Source organism: Pseudophryne corroboree, chromosome 7, assembly GCF_028390025.1.
Source record: "Pseudophryne corroboree isolate aPseCor3 chromosome 7, aPseCor3.hap2, whole genome shotgun sequence".
NCBI lineage: Eukaryota > Metazoa > Chordata > Amphibia > Anura > Myobatrachidae > Pseudophryne > Pseudophryne corroboree.
In genome coordinates this window covers 495,625,544-495,646,262 of record NC_086450.1, presented here as the reverse complement: position 1 = coordinate 495,646,262, position 20,719 = coordinate 495,625,544, and the positions used below count along the sequence as shown (strand labels likewise).

The following is a 20,719-nucleotide window of genomic DNA, read 5'->3' as shown; positions in this document are numbered from 1 at the left end:
GTCACACAGGGGCAAGAGAGGTGCACAGACCTGGGTGGAAGAGGTACACAGACACGGGTTGGAGTCACAGAGGCATGGGAGAGAGACACAGGAGAGGTACACAGACACGGGCTGGAGTCACAGAGGAGCGGGAGAGGTGCACAGATGCGGGTTTGAGTCACAGGGGGGCGGTAGAGGTACACAGACACGAGCAGGAGTCACAGGGGGGCGGGAGAGGTACACAGACACGAGCAGGAGTCATAGAGGGGCGGGAGAGGTACACAGACACGAGCATGAGTCAGAGGGGCGGGAGAGGTGCACAGATACGAGCAGGAGTCAGAGGGGCGGGAGAGGTACACAGCCACGGGCAGCAGTCACACAGGGGAGGGAGAGGTGCACAGATGCGGATTGGAGTCACAGGGGGAGCGGGAGAGGTACACAGACATGAGCAGGAGTCATAGAGGGGCAGGAGAGGTACACAGACACGGGCTGGTGTGACAGAGGGGTGGGAGAGGTGCACAGACACGGGCTGGAGTGACAGAGGACGGGAGAGGTACATAGACGTGGGCATCGGTCACACGGGGCGGAAGAGGTGCACAGATGCGGGTTGGAGTCACAGGGGGGCGGGAGAGGTACACAGACACGGGCTGGAGTGACAGAGGGGCGGGAGAGGTACACAGACACGGGCAGGAGTCACAGAGGGCCAGTGGAGAGATGCAGGAGGTACCCAGGCACCCCACAGACCTTTGTGACAGAAGGGGGGAAAATGTAAAAACCAGTCAGCTCCTAACTAACATGGCAGTTAGGAGCTGATTGGTGGGTACCTTCTATCTTGACTGTTTGATGTATCTCCCCCAGAAACCATTCCAAGTTCACTACCTACAGTGCCGTGCTAAAGTATTCACCCCCTTTGCATTTTTCATGTTTTGTTGCCTCACAACCTGGAATTAAAATGGATTGTTTGAAGGTTTGCATCATTTCATTCACAGAATATGGCTACAACTTTGAAGATGTTTGGGTATTTTTTTATTGTGTAGCAAACAACAAATAGGACAAAATAACAGAAAACTTCAGCATGCTTAAGTATTCACCCCCCTAAAGTCAGTACTATTAGAGCCACCTTTTGTGGCAATTACAGCTGCAAGTCACTTTGGATAAGTCTCTATGAGCTTGCCACTGGGATTTTTGCCCATTCCTCAAGGCAAAACTGCTCCAGCTCCTTCTTGTTGGATGGTTTCCGCTTGTGAACAGCAATCTTCAGGTCTGACCACAGATTCTCACTTGGATTGATCTGGGCTTTGACTAGGCCATTCCAACACATTTAAAGGTTCCCCTTAAACCACTCGAGTGTTGCTTTAGCAGTATGCTTCGGGTCATTGTCCTGCTGGAAGGTAAACCTCCGTCCCAGTCTCAAATCACAGGCAGACTGAAACAGGTTTTGCTCAAGCATATCCCTGTATTTAGCACCATCCAGCTTTCCCTCACTTGAACCAGTTTCCCAGTCCCTGCTGCTGAAAAACATTCCCACAGCATGATGCTGCCACCACCATGTTTCACTGTGGGGATGGTGTTCTTGGGGTGATAGGATGTGTTGGGTTTGCCCCAGACATAGCGTTTTCCTTGGTGGCCGAAAAGTTCAATTTTAGTGTCAGCTGACCAGAGCACCTTCCTCCATACATTTGGGGAGTCATCCACATGCCTTTTGGCAAACTCAAAACGTGCCTTCTTATTTTTAACACTAAGTAATGTTTTACTTCTGGCCACTCTTCCATAAAGCCCAGCTCTATGGAGCGTACGGCTTATTGTAGTCACATGCGCAGATACACCAGTCTCTGCTGTAAAACTCTGCAGCTCCTTCAGGGTTACCATTGGTCTCTGTGCTGCCTCTCTGATTAATGCCCTCCTTTCCTGGTCTGAGAGTTTTGGTGGCCGGCCCTCTCTTGGCAGGTTTGTTGTGGTACCATGTTCTTTCCAGTTGAAGATGATGGATTTGATGGTGCTCCGGGGGATCATCAAAGATTTCAATATTTTTTTATAACACAACCCTGACTTGTACTTCTCAACAACTTTGTCCCCGACTTGTTTGGAGAGCTCCTTGGTCTTCATGATGTGATGCCTCTTGCCTAGTGGTGTTGCAGCCTCTGGGGCCTTTCAGAAAAGGTGTGTTTATTCTATCATGTGACACATAGATTGCACACAGGTGGACTTCATTTCACTAATGATGTGACTTCTGAAGGTAATTGGTTGCACCAGAACTTTTTTTATATACATTTTTCTCAGTTCACTTCACCAACTTAGACTGTTTTGTGCATATCCATCACATAAAATTCAGATAAAAAAAAAAAAAATTAACCTACAGGTTGTAATGTAACAAAATAGGTAAAAAGCCAAGGGGGGTGAATATTTTAGCAAGGCACTGTACCTATCCAGTATCTGACACAGCCTTCTACTCCATACATCCAGTTTCTGCCGTCACTTTCAGCATATTGCCAGAATGCTCCTCTTCTAACCAAGGTGTAGCCAGAGGTCACTCATTCCCTCAACATCTACGACTGAGTACTGCAAGTCCTCTGGCCTTTCACCCACACGTCCATCCCCTGCTTCTGTCCGCTCCCAGCGCGCCACATCCACCAGCCTCTTCCCTCTAGTGTCTGATAACTACCTGTCACTCCTGCTTTTAAGACTTCTCCTGCGCTGCTGCTCACTTTTGAGAATTCCCTACCAGGTCTAGACTCAGGGGTGATTCAATTGTTTAATGGGCGCCTTAAACTGCATCTCCCCGTCACTTTAAGCAGGGTGGTATCCAATTGTATGAGCGCCAATTGTTTTAACACACATTTCTGTTCGCCAGCACCGGGGACTGCAAGCAAAAATTTTAATGTGCCTGCCGGCAGAAACTACTGAATAGCTGCCGGGGGAGGGGGTGATAACAATTGAATTGCCGTCTCACAGCCTTCAAAGACATATGTGAAAACTCGCCTAACCCTACTCTCCCACCTGTACAAATTTTCACACTGAAACACACGAGATAAATTGCTGGACACTAGCACTCAGTGTAATGGAAACAACGCAGTAAAGAGTTGTGTTCTCTTTACTGTGTATTAACGTATATCAGTCACCTGCTTGACATTCAGGCAGCCATTTTGTTATATCCACAAAACATCTGCCTCCACTGAATATCGTCAACAGGTGCATCTGTACAGCCTGAGCTATAGCCAGACAGCGAAATGTACTGTCCTCCTCATTCCTTGGGGAAGAATAGACAGCGATTTTATTTAAATGTAGAAATATACTTTATTTGATGTAAAATACTTATAGAAAGGATATTGTGTGGAACAGGCCAGCGTGAGTTGCCTGTGTCCAGCCACACGGCACATACAGTATTCAGAGTTCCAGAGTTGACCAGTCCAAGTTTCATCCCTTTGGCTGCAGTGTGTGAAGCTACACCGCTCAAAGCGTCCCCAGCATCCAAGCGCAGGAAGTGGAAGAGGGCGGAGATAAAATGGCGACTATACAGTAACCGGGCTTCTCAGCAAAAACAACAGTGGCAGCCATTATCTGTGATGAATCAGGTTTCTCGTGCCTCAGTGTTGAAACTGGTTCAGCACACAAAATGGCCGCCTCAGCTGTATCGCCATCGATGGTGCACTACTGTAGCAGACATCTTCTGACAGACACACTATGAAATACTTCAGTACGAGGCTCATGCGTTGATACACTGACTAGCCTGCGCTGCTATAGTGGGGCTCATCCATAACAGAGGCGTCGTCATTCAGGGATCACAGCTGGTGAAAATCAGGAGCCATTTTAGAAAACCGGTTCCTCAGAGCAATATGGCCGTCATCAACAAGCCAGGCTTGAAGCAGAATCCATGGGCCTGGCTGGTCTCCCCAGCATTCAGAAGCCAGCAAGGGTGTGGGGGTAATATAAATGCCCCGGTATTGCAGTTGAACTGCCCCGTGACAGACCACACCTACTGTACGTCCCTGACCAGACAGGTATACTGTGATGGGTATGTATCTGCGGCCGCGCCAGTCTACCCCTCATACGTGGCTGGGGACAGTAATGATGGCGCGCAGCTAAATTATACAGAGATATATAAACTGGTGACACAATGGATTAGCAGCAGAAGAAGGCACACTTGCAAAACACACACAAACACACATTGTAGTAATGAAAATAAGGCACCACAGGGGTTCAGTTATCGCGCCCCGGCCCTGGACCCTCTGGAAATAGTCCGGTTATCAGCATACACCCGGCTGAACCCACAGGGAAAACTCCAGATAACCATTCAAGTGGCGGAGACGGGGACCAGGACGGCAGTAGCTCGATGCATCCAGTTCATGTAGAAGGAGCAATATTCTTTCACAGCATGACGCCCAGGATGATGGCGAGGATGAGGATGATGAGGAAGACGGCCACGCATATCACAATAAATACTTTCTTCTGCGGGGAGAAGAGACGGCTCTATGACATGTCTCCACACGAGCACTAATAATCTCTCACACGTTACCGGCAGGGTGGGGCCTCACCTTGCGCGCCTTCTGTCTGTTATCCACTGCCTGCACCAGCTGCTTATTGGCCTTTTCCACATAATCCGTAGAAAGGAAGATATTCTTCTCTATGTTGTCTATGGTCTCTCCCTGTAACAAGAGTCAAGTAGAAGGCGAGAGATTCTAGACAAGGAATAATGTAGTCAGAATAGCTAGAAGACCCTGCAGAACTAGACGGACAATAGCCAGGGGGGAGCAGGGACCCTAGCAGGACTATGTGGGGAGGGGAGCAGTGACCCCAACAGGACTGTGGGCAATGGGGGGAGGGGGGGGGGGGGTGTTGGAGCAGGGACTCCAGCAGGACTATGGCCAGTGGGGTAGGAGGTGTTGGAGCAGGGACTCCGGCAGGACTATGGCCAGTGGGGTGGGAGGTGTTGGAGCAGGGACCCCGGCAGGACTATGGCCAGTGGGGTGGGAGGTGTTGGAGCAGGGACCCCGGCAAGACTATGGCCAGTGGGGTGGGGGAGCAGGGACCCCAGCAAGACTATGGCCAGTGGGGTGGGGGAGCAGGGACCCCGGCAGGACTATGGCCAGTGGGGTGGGGGAGCCGGGACCCCGGCAGGACTATGGCCAGTGGGGGGGGGAGCCGGGACCCCGGCAGTACAATGGTCAGTGGGGAGCAGGGACCTTAGCAGGACTATGGCCACTAGTGCACTCCCTAAAGGGACAATGGGCAGCATGGAGAACCAACCCTAGTGGGAAACGGACCAGCAGACAGAGCAGAACCCAACTAGGCCATTCCTAATATAGAAAGTATAGACAGACATTTGGAGATAGACAATATAGATACGTGACAGAGGAGGGGACAGATAGTGTAACTATATATATATATATATTTATTAGATAACAGTTCAGAAGATCTACCTGTGACTCCACCTCCATGGCCAGATACATGAACATATCGTGTAATTCCACAATGCTCTTCTCCAACTTCAAGATCTCCTCATGTCGGGCTTCAATTTCATTTAGGGCCTGTTTACTAACCTGTGTGTCCTTCAGGATCTGAGGAGAGAAACGCACCAATAGCACAGCATCCTCCCCGCCGCACACCGCTTCCTCCACTGCCACACACAGGGTCTCCTGTCACGCGCCTCACACCGCTTCGTCCACTGCCACACACCTCACACAGGGTCTCCTGTCACGCGCCTCACACCGCTTCGTCCACTGCCACACACCTCACACAGGGTCTCCTGTCACGCGCCTCACACCGCTTCGTCCACTGCCACGCACCTTACACAGTGGCCTCACGCAGCGTCTCCTGCCGCTTGCCTCAAACAGCTTCCTCACCGCCACAAACCGCTTCCACCACTGCCACGCACCTCACACAGTGGCCTCACACAGCGTCTCCTGCCATGCACCTCACACAGCTTCCTCCCCGCCGCAAGCCTCACACAGCGTCTCCTGCCACGCGCCTCACATAGTCTGTCATATAACATCATACTGCCACAGCTGACTATGCGGTAATAGCCTCACATATAGATGTGCCCCCCCCCCACCCTGCGCGATCCCTCTTACATTACATGTGAAGACGTCAGTCTCTCCTTTCTCCAGCATCTCCTCAAACTGCTCATCGGTAACACTGTTTCCAGCTGTGAAACAAGAGAAGTGTCTTAGGACCCTCAGAACACCATAATACAGCGCCCCTGCAGCCAGACCCAGAAAGGGCTGCCATCCACCCACCCCACCCAGCGGCCATCCACACAGCCCAAAGGGGCGGTCATCCACCTGCTTCACCAGGTCTATAGATGGACCCTCCACGTTCCCCAACAGGCCTATATAGATGGACCACCATATGCCCCTTTAGGTCTACCTAAAACTACTGACCAAACTGCACCGAGGTACATCTCTTATCTCAAAATATCTCCCAACCCGACCTCTCCGCTCTGTACAAGTTCTATGTCTCTCATCCACACTCATTACTCGTTACCATTTACGAGTGCAGGACTTTCTTTAAGCTGCACCCACTCTGTGGACTGCCCTACCACGCACAATAAGACTCTCCCTTAGTCTCCAAACGTTCCCTGAAAACTCCCCTGTTCAGACAAGCTTATCACATTCCGGACCCACATTCCACACATAACCTCACATGTTTTCTCTCTTTTCATTTTCACATCCTCCTGACCCCAGGCCAACATCACTGTGTGACCATATCATGCAGCTTTGCAATCTGGCAGAACCATTATGCAATAGATCGCACCTACAGATGGGTCCATGTTTATCTTGGCCTTTAATAGGATTAACTAAGCCAGGTCAATCAGACTTAGTGGGTCATTCCGAGTTGATCGGAGCGGTGCTAAATTTAGCACAGCTACGATCAATCACACTGACATGCGGGAGTGCGCCCAGCACAGGGCTAGTCCGCCCCGCATTTCCGTGACCCCGCCCCCCCCCGCAGAAGTGCAAAGGCATCGCACAGCGGCGATGCCTTTGCACTTCAAGAGTAGCTCCCGGCCAGCGCAGCTTTAGCTTGCTGGCCGGGAGCTACTCATCGCTCCCCGGCCCGTAGCGGCTGCGTGTGACGTCACACAGCCGCTGCGGCCCGCCCCCCGTACGGTCCGGCCACGCCTGCGTTGGCCGGACCGCTCCCACGAAACGGCGGCCAAACGCTGCCGTTCCGCCCCCACCCGCCCAGCGCCCGCCTCTGCCTGTCAATCAGGCAGAGGTGATCGCATCCCTGCTACGGCCTTCGGCCACCTGGCATGCGCCGGCACACTACGGCGCATGCGCAGTAGGGACCCGTTCGCTCGGCTGTGACAAAAGCAGCGACCGAACGGGTCACAATGACCCCTTAATCCCCTGCTGATGTATTGTTCTCTGTATTATATTGCAGTTGAGAACAATAGATGAAGGGTTTATGTTAATAAACCATGGTGGGCCTAGGCGCAGCAAAGAAGTCAAGATAAATGTGGACCCATCTGTATTCTTGTGTATCAATGCCTATTTCCCTATAGAGTGTAAGCTTGCGAGCAAGGTCTTCCTACCTCTAGGTCTGTCTGTTATCACCCGGTTTCCAATTGTAAAGCGCAACGGAATATGCTGCGCTATTTAAGAAACTGTTAATAAATAATAATAAAATATAGATGGACCCCCCACGTTCCACATCAGGTCTTTATAGAATAGTTGGACCGTCCACATTCCCCACCAGACCTGTATAGATATCTGATGGGTCTTTCGCAGGTGCCCACGTGGGGCGTTCTGCTGCAGAGGTTCACAAAACCCTGACATCGTGCTCTTTCCATTCTGTGCAGAAACCACTGACTCTGCTGCTCTGTCACCTCAGTCAGGAGTTATAGGTAAAATAGGAGATCTTTTCCAGAAGCACTATGCTACCCGGGCCCAAGCCTGTTCGGCAGTCACACAGCAATTGTGCAGCCATGCAATCATCCTAGTAATAAGGGCCCAAATGTATTAAGCTTTAACAAGAGATAAAGTTGAGACGGATAAAGAGTGATAAAGTATCAGCCAATCAGCTTCCTAACTGCCATGTTACAGGCTGTATTTGAAAAATGACAGTTAGGAGCTGATTGGCTGGTACTTTATCTCTCTTTATCCGTATCAACTTTATCTCTTGTTCAAACTTAATACATTTGGGCCAAGGTTACTTAGCTGAATTATGACGCGAGATGCGTCATCGCTTGGAGAGTTATAAAGTGCAGCAAGCTAAAATACCAGCCAATCAGCTCCTAACTGCCATGTTACAGGCTGTGTTTGAAAAATGACAGTTAGGAGCGGATTGGTTGGTACTTCTCCCCTCTGTCTGTGACAACACTGCTACGTTGCGGTAACATCCAATGTAAGACGTAACATACTGATCTGTAGCTGGCGTTTGATCCTGTTCACGTTGCTGTTCCGGTACTGCGTCTGTACTGTGTAGCACTTATTCAGGAGCAGGATGAACTGCTGGGAGAGGACCCCGTGCTACCAGACGCAAGGAGAGACAAGGCGCTCAATGAATAAAAACACATTTCATCTAATACAGTATATGAAAGAACATGTAAAGAACAACTGAACTCAGAAAGTGATGGGACACAAAGCAAATCCTGAAATGCCGCTTAGGATTTGATCTTGTAGGGACATCGCAGGCCACGTCCCTGTATTTCAATATTTGTAGGCAATTTTTGTCTACAGTGCATCCGGAAAGTATTCACAGCGCTTCACTTTTTTCCACATTTTGATATGTTACAACCTTATTCCAAAATGGAATAAATTATTTTTTCCCCTCAAAATTCTACACACAGTACCCCATAATGACAACGGGAAAAAAGTTTGAGATTTTTGCAAATTTATTAAAAATAAAAATCACATGTACATAAGTATTCACAACCTTTGCCATGAAGCTCACAATTGAGCTCAGATGCATCCTGTTTCCACTGATCATCCTTGAGATGTTCCTACAGCTTAATTGGAGTCCACCTGTGGTAAATTCAGTTGATTGGACATGATTTGGAAAGGCACACACCTGTCTATATATGGTCCCACACTTGACAGTGCATGTCTGAGCACAAACCAAGCATGAAGTCAAAGGAACTGTCTGTAGACCTCCGATACAGGTTTGTCTCGAGGCACAAATCTGGGGAAGGGTACCGAAAAATATCTGCTGCTTCGAAGGTCCCAATGAGCACAGTGGCCTCCATCATCTGTAAATGGAAGAAGTTCAGAACCACCAGGACTCTTCCTAGAGCTGGCCAGTCGTCTAAACTGAGCGATCAGGGGAGAAGGGCCAAAGTCAGGGAGGTGATCAAGAACCCGATGGTCACTTTGTCAGAGATACAGCATTCCTCTGCGGAGAGAGGAGAACCTTCTAGAAGGACAACCATCTCTGCAGCAATCCAATCATGCCTGTATGGTCAAGTGGCCCGACGGAAGCCACTCCTTAGTAAAAAGCACATGGCAGCCCGCCTGGAGTTTGCCAAACTGCACCTAAAGGACTCTCGGACCATGAGAAACAAAATTCTCTGGTCTGATGAGACAAAGATTGAACTCTTTAGCGTGAATGCCAGGCGTCATGTTTGGAGGAAACCAGGCACCGCTCATCACCAGGCCAATACCATCCCTACATGGTGGTGGCAGCATCACTGCTGTGGAGATGTTTTTCAGCAGCAGGAACTGGGAGACTAGTCAGGATAGAGGGAAAGATGAATGCAGCAATGTACAGAGACATCCTGGATGAAAACCTGCTCCAGAGCGCTCTTGACCTCAGACTGGGGCGACAGTTCATCTTTCAGCAGGACAACGACCCTAAGCACACAGCCAAGATATAGAAACATAGAATTTGACGGCAGATAAGAACCACTTGGCCCATCTAATCTGCCCCCTTTTTTTTTTACCATATTTTTATCTCAACCCTTATTTGATCCTTATTTCTTTGTAAGGATATCCTTATGTCTATCCCATGCATGTTTAAATTGCTCTAGTGTCTTAGCCTCTACCACCTCTGATGGGAGGCTATTCCACTTGTCCACTACCCTTTCTGTGAAGTAATTTTTCCTCAAATTTCCCCTAAATCTCTCCTCCTCAAAAGGAGTGGCTTCAGGACAACTCTGTGAATGTCCTTGAGTGGCCCAGCCAGAGCCCAGACTTGAATCCGATTGAACATCCCTGGAGATATCTGAAAATGGCTGTGCACCGACGCTTCCCATCCAACCTGATGGAGCTTGAGAGGTGCTGCAAAGAGGAATGGGCGAAACTGCCAAAAGATAGGTGTGCCAAGCTTGTGGCATCATATTCAAAAAGACTTGAGGCTGTAATTGCTGCCAAAGGTGCATCAACAAAGTATTGAGCAAAGGCCGTGAATACTTATGTACATGTGATTTCTTAGTTTTTTTTTTTTTTTATAAATATGCAAAAATCTCAAGAACACTTTTCACATTGTCATTATGGGGTACTGTGTGTAGAATTTTGAGGGGAAAAATTAATTTATTCCATTTTGGAATAAGGCTGTAACGTAACAAAATGTGGAAAAAGTGAAGCGCTGTGAATACTTTCTGGATGCACTGCATGAAGAGACTGAAAGCTGGTCTTCCACACTCCGGCTATTGCACCAGTGCAGTGATGAAACAGTCACACAGCCATTGTTTAAGCAGAAATGTAACGCTGACAACTGTCAGCAAAGTGCTGGGTGAGACATGAAGCTGGAACTATTTACTTACATATAATTTAAGGAGGGATTAAAAATGACTTTAACATGTGTTCGGTAATACCCATGCTTTAATGTATATGCAAGTCCATTATTATATGTACTGACTAGTCCTTCTCGTACACGTCCCGGTGATCAGATTGTACCTGTGTCTTCTTCATACGTATATGGACTGACCCCTTGACCTCTTCATCATCCTCCTTCACCTCTAATTCTGCAACAAAGTAAGAGACAAGTAGTGGTAGATAATGCTTACAGGGAAGATCTCACCAATAGATATCCTGAGAAATACAATTACACAGAGAGACAGGAGAACAATAATGACCCAATCGCAGTAACCAAAACAAGAGGGCACCACGCAGAGGACAGACAGAGACATGATTACAGACGGCAGAGATGTAGGAGGCCCAGTGTCAGACATCAAGGAAGAACAAGGCTCAGAGACAGGATGGACAGGCAGCGGGAAAGGACGAGGCTCAGAGACAGGATGGACAGGCAGCGGGGAAGGACGAGGCTCAGAGACAGGATGGACAGGCAGCGGGGAAAGACGAGGCTCAGAGACAGGATGGACAGGCAGCGGGGAAGGACGAGGCTCATACACAGGATGGACAGGCAGCGGGTAAGAAAGAGGCTCAGAGACAGAATGGACAGGCAGCGGGTAAGAAAGAGGCTCAGAGACAGGATGGACAGGCAGCGGGTAAGGACGAGGCTCAGAGTCAGGATGGACAGGCAGCGGGTAAGGACGAGGCTCAGAGTCAGGATGGACAGGCAGCGGGTAAGGACGAGGCTCAGAGTCAGGATGGACAGGCAGCGGGTAAGGACGAGGCTCAGAGTCAGGATGGACAGGCAGCGGGGAAGGACGAGGCTCAGACACAGGATGAACAGGCAGCGGGTAAGGAAGAGGCTCAGAGTCAGGATGAACAGGCAGCAGGGAAAGAAGAGGCTCAGAGACAGGATGGACAGGCAGCGGGTAAGAAAGAGGCTCAGAGACAGAATGGACAGGCAGCGGGTAAGGACGAGGCTCAGAGACAGGATGGACAGGCAGCGGGGAAGGACGAGGCTCAGAGACAGGATGGACAGGCAGCGGGGAAGGACGAGGCTCAGAGACAGGATGGACAGGCAGCGGGGAAGGACGAGGCTCAGAGACAGGATGGACAGGCAGCGGGGCAGGACGAGGCTCAGACACAGGATGAACAGGCAGCGGGTAAGAAAGAGGCTCATACACAGGATGGACAGGCAGCGGGGAAGGACGAGGCTCAGACACAGGATGGACAGGCAGCGGGGAAGGACGAGGCTCAGAGTCAGGATGGACAGGCAGCGGGTAAGAAAGAGGCTCAGACAAAGGATGAACAGGCAGCAGGTAAGAAAGAGGCTCAGAGACAGGATGGACAGGCAGCGGGTAAGGACGAGGCTCAGAGTCAGGATGGACAGGCAGCGGGTAAGGAAGAGGCTCAGACACAGGATGGACAGGCAGCGGGTAAGAAAGAGGTTCAGAGACAGGATGGACAGGCAGCGGGTAAGAAAGAGGTTCAGAGACAGGATGGACAGGCAGCGGGTAAGAAAGAGGTTCAGAGAAAGGATGGACAGGCAGCGGGTAAGAAAGAGGCTCAGAGACAGGATGGACAGGCAGCGGGTAAGGACGAGGCTCAGAGTCAGGATGGACAGGCAGCGGGTAAGGAAGAGGCTCAGACACAGGATGGACAGGCAGCGGGTAAGAAAGAGGTTCAGAGACAGGATGGACAGGCAGCGGGTAAGAAAGAGGTTCAGAGACAGGATGGACAGGCAGCGGGTAAGAAAGAGGTTCAGAGAAAGGATGGACAGGCAGCGGGTAAGGACGAGGCTCAGAGACAGGATGGACAGGCAGCGGGTAAGGACGAGGCTCAGAGACAGGATGGACAGGCAGCGGGGAAGGAAGAGGCTCATACACAGGATGGACAGGCAGCGGGGAAGGACGAGGCTCAGAGACAGGATGGACAGGCAGCGGGTAAGGACGAGGCTCAGACACAGGATGGACAGGCAGCAGGTAAGGAAGAGGCTCAGAGACAGGATGGACAGGCAGCTGGTAAGAAAGAGGCTCAGAGACAGGATGGACAGGCAGCAGGTAAGGACGAGGCTCAGAGTCAGGATGGACAGGCAGCGGGGAAGGACGAGGCTCATACACAGGATGAAGAGGCAGCGGGGAAAGAAGAGGCTCAGAGTCAGGATGGACAGGCAGCGGGTAAGGACGAGGCTCAGAGTCAGGATGGACAGGCAGCGGGGAAGGACGAGGCTCATACACAGGATGGACAGGCAGCGGGTAAGAAAGAGGCTCAGAGACAGGATGGACAGGCAGCGGGTAAGGACGAGGCTCAGAGTCAGGATGGACAGGCAGCGGGTAAGGACGAGGCTCAGAGTCAGGATGGACAGGCAGCGGGGAAGGACGAGGCTCATACACAGGATGGACAGGCAGCGGGTAAGAAAGAGGCTCAGAGACAGAATGGACAGGCAGCGGGTAAGAAAGAGGCTCAGAGACAGGATGGACAGGCAGCGGGTAAGGACGAGGCTCAGAGTCAGGATGGACAGGCAGCGGGTAAGGACGAGGCTCAGAGTCAGGATGGACAGGCAGCGGGTAAGGACGAGGCTCAGAGTCAGGATGGACAGGCAGCGGGTAAGGACGAGGCTCAGAGTCAGGATGGACAGGCAGCGGGTAAGGACGAGGCTCTGAGTCAGGATGGACAGGCAGCGGGTAAGAAAGAGGCTCAGAGTCAGGATGGACAGGCAGCGGGTAAGGACGAGGCTCATACACAGGATGGACAGGCAGCGGGGAAGGACGAGGCTCAGAGACAGGATGGACAGGCAGCGGGTAAGGACGAGGCTCAGACACAGGATGGACAGGCAGCAGGTAAGGAAGAGGCTCAGAGACAGGATGGACAGGCAGCTGGTAAGAAAGAGGCTCAGAGACAGGATGGACAGGCAGCAGGTAAGGACGAGGCTCAGAGTCAGGATGGACAGGCAGCGGGGAAGGACGAGGCTCATACACAGGATGAAGAGGCAGCGGGGAAAGAAGAGGCTCAGAGTCAGGATGGACAGGCAGCGGGTAAGGACGAGGCTCAGAGTCAGGATGGACAGGCAGCGGGGAAGGACGAGGCTCATACACAGGATGGACAGGCAGCGGGTAAGAAAGAGGCTCAGAGACAGGATGGACAGGCAGCGGGTAAGGATGAGGCTCAGAGTCAGGATGGACAGGCAGCGGGTAAGGACGAGGCTCAGAGTCAGGATGGACAGGCAGCGGGTAAGGACGAGGCTCAGAGTCAGGATGGACAGGCAGCGGGTAAGGACGAGGCTCAGAGTCAGGATGGACAGGCAGCGGGTAAGGACGAGGCTCAGAGACAGGATGGACAGGCAGCGGGTAAGAAAGAGGCTCAGACACAGACGGGATAGTTACAAGTCACTGTACTTACTTTGCAGTTTGCTGCGGATATTTTTTGCTAAGTGTTTTATCTCCTCACGCAAGGTCTGTAAATCTCTTTTCATACCTAGGGATACAGACATATCTATCGGCCCACTCCAGCTATTACACCACCTGTAGTCACACAAGACACACGAGTCGTGTGCTGGATGTATATGTACCATCACAGACATATTATACCAATAATTTACCTTCCGTGTACAAGCAAGCCACTGGAGGAACACTGCAGTTAGCACAAAGGCGCAGTGATCGGCTATCCATGTAGAGCGGTCACTATGAGGGTGCAGAGGTCAGTGATGTGCAGGTGGTATGAAGACGCAGTTATCAGTGAAGTGTAGGCGGTATGAGGGGGCAGCTATCAGTGAATGAGGTCAGTATCAGGATGCAGTGATTGGTTACTGTGAAGTGTAGGCGGTATGAGGATGCAGCTATCAGTGAATGAGGACAGTATCAGGATGCAGTGATTGGTCTCTGTGAAATGTAGGTGGTATGAGGGTGCAGTGATTAGTGATACGAAGCTGCAGTGAAGTATAATTGGTATGAGGGTGCAGCTATTAGGGAAGGGAAGTCTGTATGAGGGTGCAGCTATTAGGGAAGGGAAGTCTGTATGAGGGTGCAGCTATTAGGGAAGGGAAGTCTGTATGAGGGTGCAGCTATTAGGGAAGGGAAGTCTGTATGAGGGTGCAGCTATTAGGGAAGGGAAGTCTGTATGAGGGTGCAGCTATTAGGGAAGGGAAGTCTGTATGAGGGTGCAGCTATTAGGGAAGGGAAGTCTGTATGAGGGTGCAGCTATTAGGGAAGGGAAGTCTGTATGAGGGTGCAGCTGTTAGGGAAGGGAAGTCTGTATGAGGGTGCAGCTGTTAGGGAAGGGAAGTCTGTATGAGGGTGCAGCTGTTAGGGAAGGGAAGTCTGTATGAGGGTGCAGCGTTCAGCCACTGACAGAGTGTTGCGGTCAGTCTGTATGTGGCCCGGGCAATCACTTACTATCCTCAGGAAGCGGCTGGCTGAGGATCTTCACCTGACTGGCTTCCAGCTCTTTCACTTTGCGGCCGAGGTCCTGCAGGGACTCCCGGATCTCCCGAATCTGGAAGAAGACGAAGCGCTCAGCAGTCAGCCACTAATGCAGTAGGCATGGAGTGCCACCACCTACCCCCCACCAAGCAGCAATAATCAGCCACACCGGTCACTAGTTACCGTTTGGAACAGCTGCTGATCGATCTCCTTTTCCTCAGGACTTCCATTTGCTCGGCTCTCAATAAACACCTTACACTCGTCAGACTCCGAATCAGTGTCGCCCTGAAACAACAACAATAAAGTGGAACAAACGCAGCGGTGATCGCCATTTTGTCATCCAATAAGAATGCAGAAATGTTCTCTGAAAGAGAACATCCCGAATGACGCCTCGTTCCAAGGGCAGGATATATATCAAGCATTGCATTTTGTTTGCGATACATCTCGCCACTTACCATACATAGCGGCGTTTATCAATGTCATATGCATACATAAAATCACAAAGGACGGCCGTTACTTTGCAATGTGAGGATTTCCAGGTTGCATGTGCAAGCCTCTCAGGGGAATTCTGCATAAAGAAACCTCTATAAACGCCATCTATAGATGTCGTTGCCTATCGGGAACAAGCTCCAGAAAGTTTCACGTTCCGGAGCTTGATGCATGCCGCCACATTGCAGCCCCTCAGCATTTTATGCAGTGCCGGCGGGCAGTGGCGGATATCTAAGACACATCCCGAAGTGGCGGTCATCAGTTTGCAAGCGGACCTCGGGCATTTTTAAAATGAAATAAATAAATAAAAATGACAATATTTATTATGCACAGAAAGAGGATCTGCACTTCTAATCCCCAACATTTCCATGCCAAGGCCGGGACCTTTACTGCCATCGTCTCTGCTGATTAGGTTTGTACCAATGATACAACTGTGACGTCAGACACGAGACCACGGACATCACTCACTGTCACCATACACCATAGGTCTTCAACCTGTGGCCCTCCAGCTGCTGTGGGACTACACATCCCAGCATGCCCTGCCTCCGGTTTAGCATGCCTTAATAGCAAAACTGTGGCAGGGCATGCTGGGGTGTGTAGTTCCACAGCAGCTGGAGGGCTGCAGCTTGAAGACCCATGCGCATATACAATGAAGCCAGCTATACGTCAGGGGCAGACATTGGGTATGGGTGGGGGGGTGGGGGGGTTCCTAATGACAATTCTGACGTCAGACACGAGACCACTGACCTCACTCACAGTCACCATACACAGTGTAACCAGCTATATGTCAGGGGCAGGCACTGGGTATGGGGGGAGGGGTCTAATGACAACTCTGACGTCAGACATGAGACCACTGACCTCACTCACAGTCACCATACACAGTGTAACCAGCTATATGTCAGGGGCAGGCACTGGGTATGGGGGGAGGGGTCTAATGACAACTCTGACGTCAGACATGAGACCACTGACCTCATTCACAGTGTAATCAGCAATATGTCAGGGGCAGGCATTGGGTATGTGGGGGGGGGGGGGGTTTCCTAATGACAATTCTGACGTCAGACACGAGACCACTGACCTCACTCACAGTCACCATACACAGTGTAACCAGCTATATGTCAGGGGCAGGCATTGGGTATGGGGGGAGGGGGGAGGGGGGAGAGGGGAGGGGGGGTCTAATGACAACTCTGACGTCAGACATGAGACCACTGACCTCATTCACAGTGTAATCAGCAATATGTCAGGGGAAGGCATTGGGTATGGGGGGAGAGAGGGAGGGGAGAGAGGGGGGGAGAGGGAGGGGGGGGAAGAGGGAGAGGGGGGGGAAGAGGGAGAGGGAGAGGGAGGGGGGGGGAGAGGGAGAGGGAGGGGGGGGGAGAGGGAGAGGGAGGGGGGGAGAGGGAGGGGGGGGGAGAGGGGAGGTCTAATGACCACTCTGACGTCAGACATGAGACCACTGACCTCAGTCACCACACAACACACAGTGTAACCAGCTATATGTCAGGATGTATTGGGGCTGTCACCACTAGAAGCAGATATAACCCTGGTCTGCTCCCTGCAGTACAATAAAGAGGATGTGAAAGTTCTCCCAGCACAGATACACACAGGCTACAGGCAGGCTTACCCAGCTGGGGTGGAACTACAGGTGTCAGCACTGCCAGCTATGTGCTGGGACATGTAGTCCTCCTCCCTCCCCCCTCCCCCAGCTCAGCATTACAGTAGGAGGTATCTCACATATCCCAGCTCCTTGGTGCGGTCCCTCATGATGCTGCTGCTGCTGCACTGTGGATACAATGTATCACTCCACTTCTGAGAAAGAGAACTTAGTGCCAGGCACACTGCGCATGCTCAGTGCGAGCCCCGCCCACTGCACCCTTCCTGCGGCACAGACGTCACAGCGGAGGGAGGGGGAGCGGGCAGGTGCATGCTGGGATACTGGAGGACCCGGATCTAGGGACCAGGGCTGGTTGTTGCTATGTTTCATGTCTGTGTATAATGTATGAGTGATTATACAGCAGTCTGTGCAGGGGGAGGGGTATTATCCCCCCAGGCGGCAGTGTATGTATAATATGCATTACCCAGCTGCTGTGGCTGGCTGACTCCACCAGGTATATTTACTAAAGTGGGAGTTTTTAGTAGTGGGGTTGTTGCCCATAGCAACCAATCAGATGGTAGCTGTTATCTTCTAATAGGTGCTAGATAAATGCTAACAGACTCTGGTTGCAACATCACTTCTAAAAACCAGCATTTTGGTAAATATAGTCTGCCTTTACCCTGGTTTTAATCAGCCGCAGAACTTGTGTAATTCATATAAATTATTTTTGTCCTTGATTAGAGGGATAGTATAGAAGCCCTGGGTTGCTAGAAAGGATGGCCATCGATGGTTGTCAAACATGCAATGGATAACCATCGATGGTTTCACCAACCTATGGATGTCCCTGTTCTTTGACTGACTGGCTTGTGGGCCAATCAGAACCTTGGGGAAGGGGAGCTTCGTGGATGTCCCCTGGCACCTTGTTATCAAAAAATTGGTTATGTTGTGCATCATTGGAGGGAAGCTATCTGGTTCTCTCTCATCAATGGCAAAAGCATTCGACATCACCTATAAACCATCGATGATTATGAATGGTCGATGGCCATCCCTAGTTGTTGGGTATATTCCTCCTATAGTTACCCACCACACGCCCATTTCCAGGAGGAACTTAGATAGTAACCCTCCCAGAAATGTATATATTGCCTTGTAATCCATAGAATTATTCTATTTTTTTTTTTTTTTGCACAATGTACCCACTAGGGGACACTGGGGGTAATTCAGACCTGATCGCAGCAGTAAATTTGTTAGCAGTTGGGCAAAACCATGTGCACTGCAGGGGGGACAGATATAACATGTCTCTCTCTGCACATGTTACATCTGCACCCCCCGTGCACTGCACATGGTTTCTCTTACGTCCTAGAGGATGCTGGGGACTCCGTAAGGACCATGGGGTATAGACGGCTCCGCAGGAGACATTGGCACTTTAAGACTTTAGAATGGGTGTGCACTGGCTCCTCCCTCTATGCCCCTCCTCCAGACCTCAGTTAGATCCTGTGCCCAGTTGAGACTGGATGCACTGCAGGGGAGCTCTACTGAGTTTCTCTGAAAAGACTTTTGTTAGGTTTTTTATTTTCAGGTAGCACTGCTGGCAACAGGCTCCCTGCATCGTGGGACTGAGGGGAGAGAAGCAGACCTACTTAAATATAGGCTCTGCTTCTTAGGCTACTGGACACCATTAGCTCCAGAGGGTCGGAACGCAGGTCTCACCCTCGCCGTTCGTCCCGGAGCCGCGCCGCCGTCCTCCTCGCAGAGCCGGAAGATAGAAGCCGGGTGAGTATAAGAAGAAAGAAGACTTCAAAGGCGGCAGAAGACTTCAGATCTTCACTGAGGTACCGCACAGCGGTAACACTGCACGTCATTGCTCACCATACACACACACACACAGAAGGCACTGTACGGGTGCAGGGCGCAGGGGGGGCGCCCTGGGCAGCAATTTTTACCTCAAAAACAGCACTGGCACTGGTCTCAGATACTGCGGAGGCAGTATAGTATAAAATCCCCGCCAGTATAAAGAAATTGAGCGGGACCGAAGCCCGCCGTCGAGGGGGCGGGGCTTGATCCTCCAGCATTAACCTGCGCCATTTTCTACACAGCATGCTGCAGAGAAGTGCTCCCGGACTCTCCCCTGCTGAACAATAACAGGGAGCAAAAACGAGGGGGGGGGGGGGGCACATTTATTTGGTGCAGATTGTACATATATTTATATATATAAAGCGCTATTTAGGGTGGGACCTTGGTTTTCAGTATATTGTGGCGCTGGGTATCTGCTGGCATACTCTCTCTCTGTCTCTCCAAAGGGCCTTATTGTGGGTCAGTCCCCATATTTATTTATCCCAGTGTGTGTGTGGGGGTGTCAGTACCTGTGCGTCGACATGTCTGAAGCGGAAGGCTCGTCTTGGGAGGATGCAGAGCAGATGGTGGTGGTGTCTCCGTCGGCACAGCTGACACCTGATTGGGTGGACATGTGGAATGTTTTGAATGCTAATGTGGCTTTATTACAGATTGGACAAAGCAGAGTCCATAGACAAGCAGGAAATTAACCCATGGCTTTTACTGTGTCCCAGGACCCTTCGAGGTCACATAAACGTCCCTTTACCCAGTAAGCAGACACTGATACCGACACAGATTCCGACTCCAGTGACGACTAGGATGATACAAGGTTGCACCCATGGGTCGCGAAAGTATTCAATATATGATTATTGCAATAAAAAGATGTTTTGCATATCACAGAGGATTCCTCTGTCCCTGACACGAGGGTCGGCATGTTTAAAGGAAAGTAAACTAACTCATCTCATGAGCTGATCGTTTTATTAAAAAAAAAAAAAGCTTGGGAGACTCCTGACATTAGACTGCAGGTTCCCAAGGGAATTATTATGGCGTATCCTTTCCCCTCAAAGGACAGGTTACGGTGGGAATCCTCGCCCCACGGTGGACAAGGTGTTAAAGCGCTGGTCCAAAAAAGGTAGCACTACCGTCCCCTGATATGGCGGCTCTATAGGATCCTGCGGATCGTAGGCAGGAATCATACCTTAAAATCAATTTATGCGACTACGGGAGCCCTATTTAGACCTGCAGTAGCGTCGGCAGGGGTAGGTAGCGCAATTACAGCTTGGGCTGATAACTTGTCTTATGACATTGACACCCTGGTTAAAGATAGTATGGTGTTGACCTTAGGTTCTGCTAGTAGGTCCCTGCGGACCCGTCAATGGACAGGTCGTGCTGGCTCAAAGAGTCATATGGAGGCTTTACCTTGCAAGGGTGAAGTTTTATTTGGGGAGGGCCTCGCGGACCTGGTTTTCATAGCTACCGCGGGTAAGTCGTCTTTTTTGCCTTACGTTCCCCCACAGCAAAAGGAAACACCCTAATACCAGATGCAGTCCTTTCGGTCGCGTAAGTTCAGTATGGGGCGTGGCTTTCTTTCCTCGCCAGAGGTAGAGGTAGAGGGAAAAGATCACCGGCTACGGCTAGTTCACAGGAAAAATGTCCTCCCCGGCCTCTACCAAATCCATCAA

General features: G+C 50.8%; 1 protein-coding gene across 1 annotated transcript; it reads right to left on the bottom strand.

Annotated features, from left to right (window-relative positions):
* Positions 1-988: 988 nt before the first annotated feature.
* STX4 (syntaxin 4) lies at positions 989-17,499 on the bottom strand. The gene is made up of 10 exons (XM_063935216.1): positions 17,348-17,499; positions 15,311-15,412; positions 15,101-15,200; positions 14,109-14,183; positions 10,815-10,882; positions 8,342-8,450; positions 6,048-6,121; positions 5,397-5,534; positions 4,512-4,622; positions 989-4,425 (listed from the first exon to the last, which is right to left on the bottom strand). The coding sequence occupies exons 1-10, from the start codon at positions 17,375-17,377 to the stop codon at positions 4,345-4,347; spliced, it is 888 nt and encodes a 295-aa protein (XP_063791286.1). The 5' UTR covers positions 17,378-17,499; the 3' UTR covers positions 989-4,344.
* Between the last annotated feature and the right edge of the window lie 3,220 nt (positions 17,500-20,719).

Bases quoted from the DNA above. Each gene is read 5' to 3' on its own strand.
- STX4 (XM_063935216.1), bottom strand. From the start codon at position 17,377: ATGAGGGACCGCACCAAGGAGCTGGGATAT. The intron at 15,413-17,347 runs GTGAGATACCTC...TTGTTGTTTCAG, and splicing joins GCACCAAGGAGCTGGGATAT to GGCGACACTGATTCGGAGTC. The intron at 4,623-5,396 runs GTAGATCTTCTG...CTCTTGTTACAG, and splicing joins CCATGGAGGTGGAGTCACAG to GGAGAGACCATAGACAACAT.